The sequence below is a fragment of the Aspergillus steynii genome (genome assembly GCF_002849105.1).
Source record: "Aspergillus steynii IBT 23096 chromosome Unknown P170scaffold_4, whole genome shotgun sequence".
Lineage (NCBI taxonomy): Eukaryota > Fungi > Ascomycota > Eurotiomycetes > Eurotiales > Aspergillaceae > Aspergillus > Aspergillus steynii.
Genome location: NW_020194401.1, coordinates 1,114,571 through 1,128,510, shown reverse-complemented (window position 1 = coordinate 1,128,510; position 13,940 = coordinate 1,114,571). Strand labels below are relative to the sequence as shown.

The 13,940-nt window shown below is 51.6% G+C and overlaps 4 protein-coding genes across 4 annotated transcripts; 2 read left to right on the top strand and 2 right to left on the bottom strand.

Annotated features, from left to right (window-relative positions):
• Positions 1 to 156: 156 nt before the first annotated feature.
• hasC (O-methyltransferase hasC) lies at positions 157 to 1,608 on the bottom strand (the record flags this gene model as incomplete). The annotated part of the gene is made up of 2 exons (XM_024846703.1): positions 157 to 1,323; positions 1,386 to 1,608. 2 exons carry the CDS (start codon positions 1,606 to 1,608, stop codon positions 251 to 253), a joined length of 1,296 nt encoding a protein of 431 aa, XP_024704293.1. The 3' UTR covers positions 157 to 250.
• A 410-nt stretch (positions 1,609 to 2,018) lies between these two features.
• nrps5 (nonribosomal peptide synthetase hasD) lies at positions 2,019 to 8,734 on the top strand (the record flags this gene model as incomplete). Its single annotated transcript, XM_024850828.1, has 9 exons — positions 2,019 to 2,673; positions 2,725 to 2,869; positions 2,909 to 3,266; positions 3,300 to 3,335; positions 3,366 to 3,383; positions 3,420 to 3,648; positions 3,688 to 3,935; positions 3,966 to 5,730; positions 5,790 to 8,734. The coding sequence occupies 9 exons, from the start codon at positions 2,019 to 2,021 to the stop codon at positions 8,732 to 8,734; spliced, it is 6,399 nt and encodes a 2,132-aa protein (XP_024704292.1).
• Positions 8,735 to 9,181: 447 nt separating this feature from the next.
• Positions 9,182 to 11,066, top strand: hasE (7-dimethylallyltryptophan synthase hasE). Its single transcript, XM_024845641.1, has 2 exons — positions 9,182 to 10,516; positions 10,574 to 11,066. The coding sequence occupies exons 1-2, from the start codon at positions 9,213 to 9,215 to the stop codon at positions 10,689 to 10,691; spliced, it is 1,422 nt and encodes a 473-aa protein (XP_024704291.1). The 5' UTR covers positions 9,182 to 9,212; the 3' UTR covers positions 10,692 to 11,066.
• hasF (Zn(II)2Cys6 domain-containing transcription factor hasF) lies at positions 10,948 to 13,401 on the bottom strand (the record flags this gene model as incomplete). Its single annotated transcript, XM_024844317.1, has 4 exons — positions 10,948 to 11,482; positions 11,564 to 12,234; positions 12,292 to 12,807; positions 12,862 to 13,401. The coding sequence occupies 4 exons, from the start codon at positions 13,399 to 13,401 to the stop codon at positions 10,948 to 10,950; spliced, it is 2,262 nt and encodes a 753-aa protein (XP_024704290.1).
• Positions 13,402 to 13,940: the final 539 nt, after the last annotated feature.

Genomic DNA, 13,940 nt, shown 5'->3' with positions numbered 1-13,940 from the left:
TACTCAACTGAAAAGTGACACGTGAAGTGGCTACTCCCCTCCAAACATGACAAACAGGTCAAATGTAGTATTTGCTTCTGCCTATTCTCTCTGTACTTACAACCGTACGATGCATCCCTCGAGGTCATCAATTTGAAATTCCAAATCATCAGCGTCTTCATTTTAGGGCATACACAATTTCTGGTCTCATCTCTCGCGACTGATCATAAAGCTAAGTATACCATCAGGCACAAATGCAGTCTGTAACTTCTTATCTCAACTCAGACTCCCATTCAAGTCCTCCATCCCCGTTGCTGCCCAGCTTCGGTGACACTAAGTTTACACCTATCGGGCGCAAATCAAGAATCTGTGTGAGACATCCTCGGGGAGAAACGACCCGGTCCACCCGCCATCCAGCCTCCTCGGCCAGTGTTCGGTATTCGTCCAGCGTGCGCTCCTTGTTTCTGCACCGTGCAAGCATGCGAATATCGGCGTATCGAGCCCCACGACCGAGACGACCATCAAAAAGAACAGACTCCACGATGAGCACCCGGCTGACTCCAGGAACTAGAGTGATGGTATCGCGAATACGGCGAAGAAGCTTGACGCAGTCTTCGTCGCCCCAGTTGTGCAGGATCCAACGAAGGAGGTAGACAGAGGATTTTGGAATCTCATCCTTGAAGAAGTCGCCCCCGGTCACTGAGACAAGCCGGCTTGTCAGCGGGTCCTCTGGAGGGAACTTTTGTTGCAGAATCTCCGCAGTGGAAGGGAGCTCAAATGCACCGGCCCGGGCGTCCGGGAATCGCTCCAGGTACGACCGGATGAAATCACCGACACCCGCGCCAATGTCAATGACTGTTTCAGATTTGACTTCGTGCCAGGGATAGTCGGCCAGCAGCCCTGGGGCCTCGACTACGCTTCCGGTGCCAGTGACTTTGTGGAAGCCGGCGATTCGTCCGGTTTCGGCCAGGTACTGGTAGATGGGCTTGTCGGTGTTATAGAATAGCTCTGTGGCGGTTTTGGGCTGATCGCTCTTGAGCTGGTCGGGCAGATGCGAGATAAGGTCATAATATTCCCGGGGGAAGAAGTCGACCCAGTTGAGCCAGGTGGCCCAGTGATCTTTGCGAAGGAGGTCTGAGAGCCTGTTGTTGGACAGCTTGCCGGTTTTCGGGTCCTGGTGGAAGTATCCCATTTCCCGAAGGTAACGGATGATTTGGAAGAGACCTTGCTCATGAAGACCGGCGGATTTAGCTAGCTCGGAAATGCTGCAGGGCTGGAGCCTCTGGACATGGTCGGCCAGTGCATACTCCGATGCGCACAGCAAGACTTTGCTGTTCGTGAAGGCTGGGCGGAGTTCGGTCAGTTAGGCATCTTGAAGGTGGGACAACGCTGTGTCAGAGTCTCACCAAATACACCATCTACTAGTGACATATGAGGTGGGGTCAAAGTGACAAGAAGCTTGTCCAACACTTGCACCGTGTCCAAGAGCTTCCGATAAACCGCGCTGGACGTGCTCATGGATGTCGGGGAGACTTCGAGGCATGCGTCGAGCTCTTGCGACAAGGGTCCCTCAAGCTGCGACAAGGCATGCTTGATGTTCCAGCTGAGATGATCGAGTTCGTTTTCCATGATGCTTGGTTGTTTTCCTGGGGTACACGATCTTGGAAGTTTAGGAAGGAAGGGTATGCACTAGATGATCAAGGTAAGGAGGTTTTCCAAATCTGCATCTCAAATTTGGGTATGGGCCCAAAGATAAAGCCATGGTCCATCTCATCAGTTACACCTTTCAGCCCCAGCACCCCAGCACCGATCTGACTTTTCTCGGGGGATATTGTATAAGATGGATCGAATACCCGCCGAGGGCTCGGGCGCCGCACTTCGGCTTCGTCTCACTCAGCCGAAAAGCCTCAAGGACTACTAAGCTCACATTTCGGATCCGAGATGAAGGAAATCTTCTAAATGAAAGCATCCAAGTGCCAGTATAGCATGACACTTTTTTGCACACTATCAGACTCATTTCGACACGACAACTTTCAACAATGGCTTGCCACGCCCCCTGCCTGCTAGACCACTTTTACGCCCAACTGCGAAGTCATCCCTTATTGGTTGCGGTCGAGGATGCAACACGGTCTGCCAATCAGGAGAGCTGGAACGGTATCACATATGCGCAACTCAACATTCTTTCCGAAATATGGAGCGAAAGATTGCGCCTGGCTGGAATAGGTGCCGGGAGCATAGTGCCTCTTCTCTCCACACGGTCTATTGCAATGGTTGCTGCGACTTTGGCCATTCTCAAGCTTCGCGCTGCCTACGTTCCAATTGACTTGGACTCGTGGGGCAAGGATCGAATAGAAAGCGTCCTTCAAACCGTTGACTCGCAAGTCATTGTTTCCACATCGGCGTCTCCAAGCATCGTCCATCCGTGTTCTGTCGTCGAATTGGACAGTACTGGACTTGGGGATTTACAGGGGACCGGGAATGCAGCAGTGATTAATGGGATCTCGGATGCAATCGATAAGAACGATGATTTGGCGTACATTATCTTCACAAGCGGAACAACAGGGAAGCCAAAGGGTGTAATGGTCGGCCAAAGGTCAATTTCGCGCTATGTGAAAGAAGGCGGCGAACTTCCGTTTAATCTGAACGTGAAGCACGGCACACGGGTATTGTTAATATGCTCGATTGCGTTTGACGGTAAGTTTGAATCACTACGTTCAAGCGTCGAATCTAATTTGCGTGATGTAGTGTGTGCCGGAGTCATGTTCAACACCCTCTGCAACGGCGGCACCCTCGTTTTGGCCGATCCTCCTACGCTTGAAGCTGCAGCGAAAACGTGCCATGTGTTGCCTTTGACTCCGAGTATACTGGCAACACTAGACCCGAAAGATGGGTTTGATGCAGTGAATTCAATCTTCCTTGGTGGTGAGAGCCCAAGCCCATCATTGATCGAGGCATGGTCTTCGCCGCAACGACGTCTCTACAATTCATATGGGCCGACGGAGACAACTTGCACCGCGCTTATGGGCAGATTACAACCTGGAAGGCCCATTACAATGGGGTTTCCGATCTCGTATAGCACCATAATTCTGCTCAACGAGAATGGGCATGAGTCTTCCGAGGGAGAGATTTGCATCGCTGGGCTGGGCTTAGCTCTGGGCTATTTTCAAGATCCGGATCGCACCTCCAATTCCTTCATAGTCCGGAATGGTACAAGGATCTATAGGACCGGTGACTATGGGAAGAGCACTGAGCATGGATTGCAATTTTGTGGTCGAAAGGACAGCATGGTGAAAAACCGCGGCTTCTTGATCAACCTGGAGGGTGACGTTGAGCCCGCCTTGATGTCATTCGACAAAGTCGACCGAGCGTCTGCCTTCATGTCACAGGGGAGATTGATCGCATTTGTTAGCCCTTTTCATGCCAAAGAAGGCCTTCGCGAGTACCTCGAGAGTACAACATCATCATTCCTCATTCCGGACGTGATTTACTCCCTGGATGACTTCCCAACAACGAGTAACGGAAAGATCGATCGGCGAATCTTGGCCCATATCCATGAGGCAGAGCAGGGTGCAAATTCGAGCGAGCTGGAAACAGGCTTACCAGCACTAGAAGCCATCCGAAGAGGCTTCTCACATGTTCTCAGACTACCGCAGTCGCAAATCCAGGATGGTTCCTCGTTTCGTCAGCTGGGTGGACATTCGCTTGCAGCTGTCATGCTAGTATCTGCACTGAGAAAAATGGGATTTGATATTGGTGTCGCAGAGATACTTATGCTAGACGAAGTGGACAAGTTAGCCAAAAGCGTTCGGGTGTTGCTGGACACTATTCAGCATGACTCTCCTGCGAACCAGGTCTCGCTAGACCATCTGAAACAAGAGATAGCAGCGACCCGGCACCTCGGAAACGAAACTATAGTGCCGATGACTGACATGCAAACTAGAATGGTCAGCGCTAGCGTTGCTAATCCAGGGCTCTCATTCATCAAGACGTCTTTTACTTTCGAACATTCCGGGCAAGCGGACTTTTTGCCCATTCTTTATGCTGCTTGGGACCGTCTTCGCCAGCGACATGAGATTTTACGTACATCATTCATTCTGAATGCCTCATCTGGTGCCCAAATTATATCTCACAATGGCGGATTTGCCTGGAAACAAAAGTCAATTACCGAATCGGAGTGGGAATCTACCTGCCAATCCGAAGAACTTCTGGATGTCAACGCATTTGCAGATTTCGACGCAGAGAATCAAGAATCATTGTCCAAAGTCACTGTTCTCACACTGCACAATACCCGGACCCGGTTCATATGGACAGTCCACCACAGCCTGGTTGACGGATGGTCCATGGGAACACTAATGCGTGACTTCGCCGCTTGTCTTGACGATCGAGAACTGCCGCCAGCGCCACAATTCGCTCAGGTTTCTCAGTCAATAGGTCAATTGGAACTCGAGTCATCAGATAGAGCCATCACATTCTGGAAAGAATATCTGACCGGATTTCTTCCCGTTCGAAGGCTTCGCTTATCTCCACCATCCGACATCAACGACTATACGCAAGCCGATGTTTCCCGCACACTCGCCGTAAGCGTATCATCTCTCGAAGCCGCAGCAAAAGACAAATTCGCAGTCACCCCAGCCACAATCCTATACGCTGCATGGGGCCTTCTCTTGTCCCGATACTGTAGCGCTGAAAACGTCATCCTAGGAGCGGTGCTATCAGGCCGAAGCCTCCCGATCCCAGGCGTTGAGAACGTCATCGGGCCTATGATCAACACTCTGCCTCTAAGCGTGAACGCAGACGAGACCCAGACCGTGCAAAGCTTTATACACTTGGTGTTCAAAGCTCTATGCGGAATCCTGGACTTCCAGTGGTCGCCCCTTTCCCTCATCCAGGAGGCTTCTGGATGCAAGCCGTCGGAGCTTTTTGAGACCCTTTTCGCTCTCCAGTATGATTTCCCGCAATCGCCCTGGGAATCAGAATTGGTGTCTGCTCCGCAGGATATACGCTACACCGAAGCCACGCAAGTCCCTTTGACGGTTCTACTAGACAGCTGTAAAGGGAAGTTTGTTGTTCGGTGTATTTATCGCAAATCGCACTTCGAGGATCAAATTATCCAACATATGATGCGTCAATTCGACAATATTCTTACGGCCCTCGTTGAAGCTACTCCAAGCTCTGGTTTAGACCTGATATCCTCGAACCTGCTCAATGACAATGCAATCGAGAACTTCACGTCTCATTCACCACAGCTGATCAAAACCTTTGACGGGACCGAGAACCTAGCTCAGGCAATCGACACCATGGTTAAAACACACCCCGACATTTGCGCCGTCGAGGGCTTAACGAGATCGCTCACGTATGAAGAGCTTGGTAGAATGACCGATCAGATCGCCATTCAATTATCGAAACACACAACGCCAGGGGACGTGATCTGTGTCATCAGTGACGGCTCCGTCGCGTGGGTTCTCGCGATGATCGCAACCCTCAAAGCCGGTGCCATTTACTGTCCAATTGATCAGAAGCTTCCCGTTGAGAGGAAGAAATACATGATTGGAAACTGTCAAGCGTCGCTTGTTTTGTACACCAATCCGGAGCAAGATATAGTGGCTTGTGATGTCCTGTCTTTCAGTGTTGAGTCGATCATGGCAGAAATCGATACCAAGGCCGAAGACATTGCCCCTGTCCATAGCGGTGCTAGTGGTGATGATATTGCTTGTTTAATCTACACCTCCGGAAGCACGGGCCTGCCAAAAGGTATGTTCAGCTTCTAATCAAATGGCTTGTTAAATTGTACAAAACTGACAACAATCCAGCGGTCCAACTACAGCACAAAGGCATTCTCAACGTAGTCTCCCAGCCAGAGGGAAGACTACACTCTCGTCCAGGTCAACGCAACGCGCAGATGCTATCCCTCGGATTTGACTGCTGCATCAAAGAGGTCTTTTCAACCCTCTGTTTCGGAGCAACTCTTGTCCTGAAAGATCCCGAGAACCCCATTTCTCACCTTCTAAAAGTCGACGCGACAATGGCAACCCCGTCTCTTCTTGTAACGCTCGATCCATCTGAGTATCCTAAGTTGAAAATAATCACTGTCGCCGGTGAAGCGGTCTCTCAGGCGCTCAATGACAAATGGTCCATGGGCCGAATCATGGTCAATGGGTACGGTCCTGCAGAATGTACTTTGATCTCTACTGTCGCAGTATTGCACCCAGGAGAGAGAATTTCGATTGGAAAACCGCTTCCCGGCACAGATTGCTATCTTCTCGACGCTAGGAAAAGACAGGTTCCCGTTGGTGTCAGTGGAGAGATCCATCTCTCTGGAATACAGGTCACGCCTGGATATCTGCACAACGAGCAAGAAACAGCTAAGCGTTTCCTGAAGGACCCATTCCAACTGGGCCAAATCATGTTCCGAACCGGCGATATTGGCAGACAGCTGGAAAACGGCAACATCGAGTACATAGGGAGAGAAGATAATCAGATCAAGCTGCGCGGGTTCCGAATCGATCTCGGGGAAGTCCAAAGCACAATCTCAAAAGTGGCGTCTGCGGCGAGAAACGTCGCGCTCGTCGTCGCCGGACACCTCATTGCGTTCGTGACCCCAGAGACCATCAACGTGGCAGAGTTGACGAAGAGCCTGGAATCGCAACTCCCGGAGTATGCTGTTCCAAACAGGATCATCGCACTAGCGAGTCTGCCTATTTCCGCAAACCACAAAGTTGACTCTACCGCGTTGAAACAATACTTGATCGAACAAGACAATCACAACAAGAGACATGAGAAGCTGGAGACCGACACCCAGCGAGCCGTTGCTACTATCTGGGCAGATGTTCTCGGTCGCGATCTCAGTCAAATGCCCATCAGTCCAAGGGACCGGTTCTTCGAGCTCGGCGGGCACTCGCTGCTGCAGATAAAAGTGGCCCAGGCTATATCCAAACAATGGAACATCCGCCCTTTGCCACTCAAGACCGTGATCCGTCACCACGTCTTGCAGGATTTATCTCTTGCCATTGAGGAGCTCCTCAATGACTCAACCGGCACAAGCCACCCCGTGGTCCCCTTCCTAGAGACTCCACCTGTCCCACGCGATGGCACTCTCCCGTTATCATATCTAGAGAAGGAGATGCTGCTCAACCACTTGATATCAGCCGGTTCCCCGGCCGGAAACATGAACTATGTCTGCAAAATCCGAGGCGAAATCAATATCGAGAACCTAGCTAGCGCCTTTCAGCGAGTAACAGCGGAAACGGAGGTATTCCGATCCCGGTATCATCTCGTCGACGGCATCCTTTCTCGATCTTTGGTGACAGGTACCCCCGAAGTACCGCGTGTAGTTCAGACCGGTAACCTCAGCTCTTTCGTTCACGGTCGAGTCACCAAGCCATTTGACCTCGCCCTTGAACCACCTGTGGATGTCTCCATTGTCATTGGAATCCCGGGGCAGACCATGCTTGTAGTCGTGATGTCGCACGTGGTAGGCGATGCAACCACAATGGCAACATACCTCAATCATGTCTCAGAAACGTACGAGGTCTTGACTTCAAGCGTTCAAGCCGGAGCCGGGACCATTCTTCCAATGAAGCGAACCCCCGAAAGAACCTACATTGATTGGGCACACTGGTCTGACACTATACAGCCCAGCCCACGGGCTCTGTCATTCTGGTCTTCGTATCTGTCTGACCTTCCCAGACCGCTCACGTTTGGTAACCCCGAGCTAGCCCCAGCCACATACATGGGATTCACGCGGTCGTGGACGCTTTCTCCCTCTATGCTTCGCAATTTGTCCCAGCTCGCCACTAGAGCGTCTGTAACCATGCATCAAATTGTGCTAGCAGGTGTGTTTTTCTGCTTACAGTGCGTCGACCGACAGGATGACATGCTCCTCGCGGCGCCATTTACCCATCGTACAGAAAGTGGGACAGAAAGCATACCCGGTCTCTTCCTTGATCGCCTGGTGATTCGTCTACAGAGAAGCGCCGACGAGCATGAAACGCTTTTCCAATTTTTGAAATACGTCCGAGGCAGCAGCCAGCAAGCTCTGGAGAACATTGTTCCATTCCAATCACTGGGCCGATTGGTTCAACGGGCACCAAGCCTCTCGGATCCGCTTTTCAGGGTCATGGTTACGTATCACACCGCAGATGACCGGCGACCTCTATTGGAACTGAAGGGCGCAGAGGTTCAACCCATTTCGTATCGGAATACGGGTGGCTCGAAGTTTCCGCTGACGGTTGAGTTCACGGAGACGGCGCAACATGACCTCCAGGTGGACATGGAGTATGACATGGGCTGTATCGACGAAGAGGTTGCACAGCGACTGGAGTTTGCTCTGACATTTGTGCTGCAGCTAATGATTCTGGAAACCACGCCTGGTGAGATTATAAATTTGGGAGCAACATCGTTCAAGCCCCCGGCGAATGGCGGGGCACGATGCATGAATACGACCAGCCCAGAAGCCAAGTCCTCGGGTGACAGGAGGTTGCAGGGGCAGGGAATATTGGAAAATGGGGTCGGTGTCACGGTGGGAACGGATGCAGTTGGGATTGTCTCGGAGGCTATTGGTGCTTGTCTTGATCTGGACAAACCAGAGGTCGATGGCCAAAAGTCATTTTGGGAACTCGGCGCACAAAGCATGGACGCCACCAGATTGCAGAAACTTTGCGAAGAGCGTGGCATTCAGGTGAGCCTCCGGGATGTGTTTGTGGCTGGCAATATCGGAGAGTTAGCGGCTCGTAGTGTGATGGTCAGATCGGTGTAGTTTGAACTGTGTACTTCGCTAGATATTTCGGATTCTAAGGAAATGTTAGTCAGATTTATGAAACGAATTCTTCAATCCTTCCGATTGACCTTCGACCACGTAGAGCGCAGTTTCAGTTCAGGAAGAGATCCACTCGTCATCAAGGCAATCCTGGCGTCCGGTCCTCAGCACGGCTGAGGCGTATAAGATTTAGCGGCCTGAGCCTCCCTCATCGGAGGATCCTTCTTCTAATTCGGACGCCGAAAATTAATGCCCGTTACCGCGGTGGTTTGGGCTATGCCAGGGCGTATTCGGGCGACCAAACGCCACCTGAGGTATTGTCGGCTGAATGACTAGGAGCCTCAAGATGATGGGCTAAAAATAGATTTGTAGGCCCGTTGTATATAGCCTGCCAGAAGTCCATGGTACGGCTTCAGAAAGGCTTTCAGAGAGTCATTCCCGAGAGTAAAGCTGTGAACCTGACCCCAACCCATTCAACATGTCTTTGAGCGCTGAATCGTTGGTCCACACGTCCCCGGGGCCACTTGCACGGCTCAACGGCGTCAACGGCTACCCGACGAAGGCGCAGAAGAAGTTGATTAATGGTGACACCGACACGAGAGACAGCTTGTCGCTTGCTTTTTTCACCCCATACGATGTACTCACGACGGCTCTTCCACTTCCCGCTCCAACCTCCTCCACGGCCTTCTGGTGGCGAGAAACCGGCCCTTTGATGAGCAAGCTCCTTTCGAAGGCAAACTACCCCTTGTATACCCATTATAAGTATCTCCTGCTTTATCATACGCACATCTTGCCCCTTCTTGGGCCACGCCCGCCGCTGGAGAACTCGGGTCAACCATCCACGGTCAATGCACCCTGGCGATCCTTCCTGACCGACGACTTCTCCCCGCTGGAGCCCAGCTGGAATGTGAACGGAAATGCCGAGTCCCAAAGCACGATTCGTCTTGGTATCGAACCCGTCGGTTTCGAAGCGGGTTCGACCGCGGACCCATTCAACCAAGCCACGGTTACGCGGTTCATGCACTCCTATGCCGCATCAGAAGTCGGAGCGACTGTGTCCATGTTCGAGCACTTTCGGGACGACCTTTTTGTGTCCGCCGACGAACATCATCAGGTTCGAGAAAAACTGCCATATGGCGAACATACCACACAGAGCTTTCTCGCATTCGACCTAGATGCCGGTCGTGTGACCACCAAAGCCTATTTCTTTCCCATCCTGAAGGCCCTGAGCACTGGACAGAGCACTACACAGATAATTTCCAGCTCGATACTGCGGCTGGCAAGAAAAAGCAAGGTATGGGGTGTTCAGGCTATTGCAGCCATGTCCGTGCTTGAGGCATGGATGGCTAGCTTCAATGGAGCAGCCAAAGCAGAGATGATCAGCGTGGACTGCGTGGATGAAGCCGAATCTCGAATTAAGATTTATGTACGCATCCCTCACACCGCGCTGCGGAAGGTGAACGAGGCATATTGCCTCGGGGGTCGCTTGACAGACGAGAACACAACCGAGGCCGTGAGATTGCTGGAGGAACTATGGAGAACGGTCTTCGGGGTGGTGGACGAAAATATCGAACTGCCACAGAACGACCACCGGACCGCGGGGACGATTTTCAATTTCGAGCTGCGACCGGGGAAATGGTTCCCGGAGCCCAAGGTGTATCTGCCTGTCAGGCATTATTGTGAAAGTGATATGCAAATTGCTGCGCGATTGCAGAGCTTCTTTGGAAAGCTGGGATGGAGCCAGCTGGAACGAGGATATTCCAAAGATCTCGAGGACCTGTTGTATGTGACCCCTAACCCTGGAGAGAGGATCTAACATAGTGCTGATGCAACGAATAGTCCACATCATCCACTGTCCACCTCGACCGGCACACATACTTACCTCTCATTTTCCTATAAGAAGCAGAAAGGCGTTTGTATGACCATGTATTTTAGTCCTCGGGTATACAGCGTATGAGGCACAGGATCTTTCTTTCGATTGAAGATTTTCCATTGTTTTCATTTATTCTATTAAATGATCTCATCTTGTTGGCGGGCTTTTCCGTCGGCATTCCGTGACCACGATTTGGAGGCCTAGTGAGGATATCGATCAGTTTTAGATAAGCATTTGAATTATCAATACGCGCAAGTCTCCAGGATCAACGCGTTCAATGAGATGCTAGTATGAATTGGGGTCACTCGGGTCAAAGTTCCAAAACCCCTAGTGGGAGTCATTAGCAAAAGCCTGTTCGTAGAATCGTCGGGTAACCAACCCAGTCAAAGGACATGGATGGATCCTGCATGTCCAGGCTTCCCAGCTCAGCAAGGTCGGGCAACGAAGTCTCGATGACTGGGTTCCCTGACACTGAGGAGACCTCTGCAAATGTCTGGGGAGGAGCCATAGATGTCGTTGTGCCGATGTCGGGTATCATTGCATTTGGAGGGAAAAGGGCTGAGTATGGAGTTAGGGGGAATGACTGTGGGGAGTTCTTAGCCAGACAGTTTGAGATGATTCGGTTGATAACGTTCCACGTTGAGCTGATTTCACGTCCTTTCATGTTCATTGTACTTCGAAGGACAGTCAGGGCACGAGAACGTAGCATATTGTGATTAGACGCCTGGAACTCCGGTGTTTCTAGCTCCGAAACGATATGCATGATGGCTTGGAAACAGGAATGGCCTCCGATATGCCATTGGAACCTTTGAGCGTCTTTGTCGTCTGTGATCATATTCATGCTTTCCATCAAGCTCACGGACTTTTCCAATACGCTAGAATGAAAGGAAACATGCCAAAGTCAGATATAAACTCATTGCTCGGAGGGCCAATTCTTCAAAGCACAATTAACTCACGTTTGACGGATTTCTGGGTTCACCACTGCCTCCCGGTATTGTTTTGGGGTGCGCAGCCAGAAGATTGACCAACATCTCCATTCAATAATTGCCGCAAGACCAAGTGCAAGCCGCTGCATTGGTATATTGGAATCACAGAACTGCAAATACTGTGATTGGATATGCGAGGCCATGTCGTCTACCATATTGCGAACTTCGATAAACAAAGCCTGGAGTTCGGCAATTGGATACAGACTGGCATTTCCTTGGAAAGCTGAGGCCTTGATCCGTCGTTCTAAGCGGTAAGTGCTTCGCACAATTCTCCTGAAACAATGGATTCCATTGAGTCGGATCAAGTGTCCTGTCATGTCTGTGAATCCCGGTGGGGAATAGGTTTCGGTGGTGGGATGTGCTCCCTCCACAAGGTCTTCATCATCAACATTCCTAGGTAGCAGAGTTGTGTAATCCTCGTCAGCAATAGTTGGCTCCTGGCCCCTGGCCTCCGCAGATCTAAAATCGAGATGACATATTTGGTGCCATAAACGGCGGCGAATTTCCACCTGGATGACGTCCATGTTTTTTGAGGGGAACAGGGAAGGCTCTCTGTGGAGGCCTTGAGAGAGTGCCATCCTGACAGCGAGACCAAGCAGAGTCCAAGTTCTTGACATATCATCTTCCCGTGATTGACAGGTCTGGTCAATTTGTGAGTAACATCCACCATCGATACAAGTATCTCAGGTCAGACTTACCAGAAGGAGAACAAATGCCTGTAGTACTTCGATACTTGGGGTTGTCAAAAAGCCTTCTCTTCCAAGCCCTAGCTCCACTCCCCGTTGGAACTGGGCCAGCAGCATCTCCTTATCGGCAGAGAACTGCCCGAGTACGGATTCCGGCGGCATGCTATTCACAGCTGAATAAAAAAGAGCCAAGGCCAAGGGCTCAAAGGTGTGGATCGAGGGGTCCGGCACAGATCCTTCGCTTTCCTCATGCGCGTCCTGATTCATGATGCCATAGTTTTGGTGCACATAAAGCTTAAGGCGTCGTCGGAGGGAGGGCTTGTGCACCAGGCGTGTCATTGGATCGACATTGGCAAAGAAGATTTCTAGCAATGCAAAGCAGTCTTCTGCGGACCTGGGAAGCCACGCCGTCAGACTGTCGCTCCCGGCGTTGGAAAGCGGGAAGGGAGTGGTTTCCCGCTCGGAGGAGGGACTGTCCCCAGGAACACCCCGTGCTTGATCACCAAGTAGCATTTTCACGTCGTGGATCTAGCTCAGTTAGCCATGGAGGCTAAAAGCCATAATTTCACAGGACCTTCGTACCTCGTCCGCCAGCAGCGCGTAATGTAAGGACGAGACCCATCGCGACTGACCACTTTCCGGTTCTAAGAGCAAGGCACCATCGTATCCATCTACTGACAGAGTTTCGTTCCTGGGATCGGGCATCGCCCCACCAGTGGCACCTCTTTGCTCATCATGCGGCGTGTCCATGCCAGGACCTTGCGCATCCAACAGTGGTGAGGCATTCTCACCACCACCAGCGATCGCTCTTTCTAGGAGCTTCTCCAGTCTCTCCAAACGGTTCCTGATCTCGTCTTGTCCAGACCGTAGGTTAGGTCGCGACACGCGGTTGGCCGTAGAGTGGGGTTGCGCCTGCGACGATAATTGGGGATTCACGTATGTACAAACCCGATTTCCCCGCTGGCAAGGGGAGCAGACAGGCTGCGCATGGTCGCACTTGACTTTCCGACGACGACACGTTAGACACGCAGTGATGGTCCGCTGGCGGCCTTTTTGAATACCCCCGACTGGCGCCGTCGGGGGACTTCCGACCGAAGGCCGGGCGCTGTTCGCGGAGTCCATCGAATGATGGACCAAGAGATGCGGATGATCCTTGTCCGGACGCTAAGGGGAAATACTCGTTCTCTTTGTATTCGAAGGATTCAAGCTCCACGTATAAAGACCGTCAGCAGAAAGAAAGTGCCCAGGAGTCGAAACTTGCGAGGAGGCGATACGAAAGGAAGAAGCACGTCGCCTGTAGATGGGGCGATCGGCTAGCCGGATCGGGCCTAGTGCGGATCGCCGTCCCGCTGACTCACGACTGCCTGAGGCTGCCAGGCACGCAGGCAGAATAAAAGACGAAGATGTACAAACTACAGGCAGGAAGGAGGAGCTCGGTTACAGAGACGAGAGATATCCTTACAGTTGTCCAGATTGACAGGTCATTTGCCATTTATCATGCAGATCAAATCCCGGAAATCCACCTTGCAACCACTACAGAAGATGCCTTGTCACTCGCTAGTGGACCCACCGGGCCTGGGCAGCTTCTATCCATGCCCAGGCCGGAGATATTGTCTTCTTTGTCTGTACACGAGGAGATTCCATCAGTATTCCCCCATTCC

Coding starts and splice junctions, on each gene's coding strand:
- hasE (XM_024845641.1), top strand. CDS start 9,213: ATGTCTTTGAGCGCTGAATCGTTGGTCCACACGTCCCCGGGGCCACTT. Junction 10,517..10,573: donor AAAGATCTCGAGGACCTGTT/GTATGTGACCCC, acceptor TGCAACGAATAG/TCCACATCATCCACTGTCCA.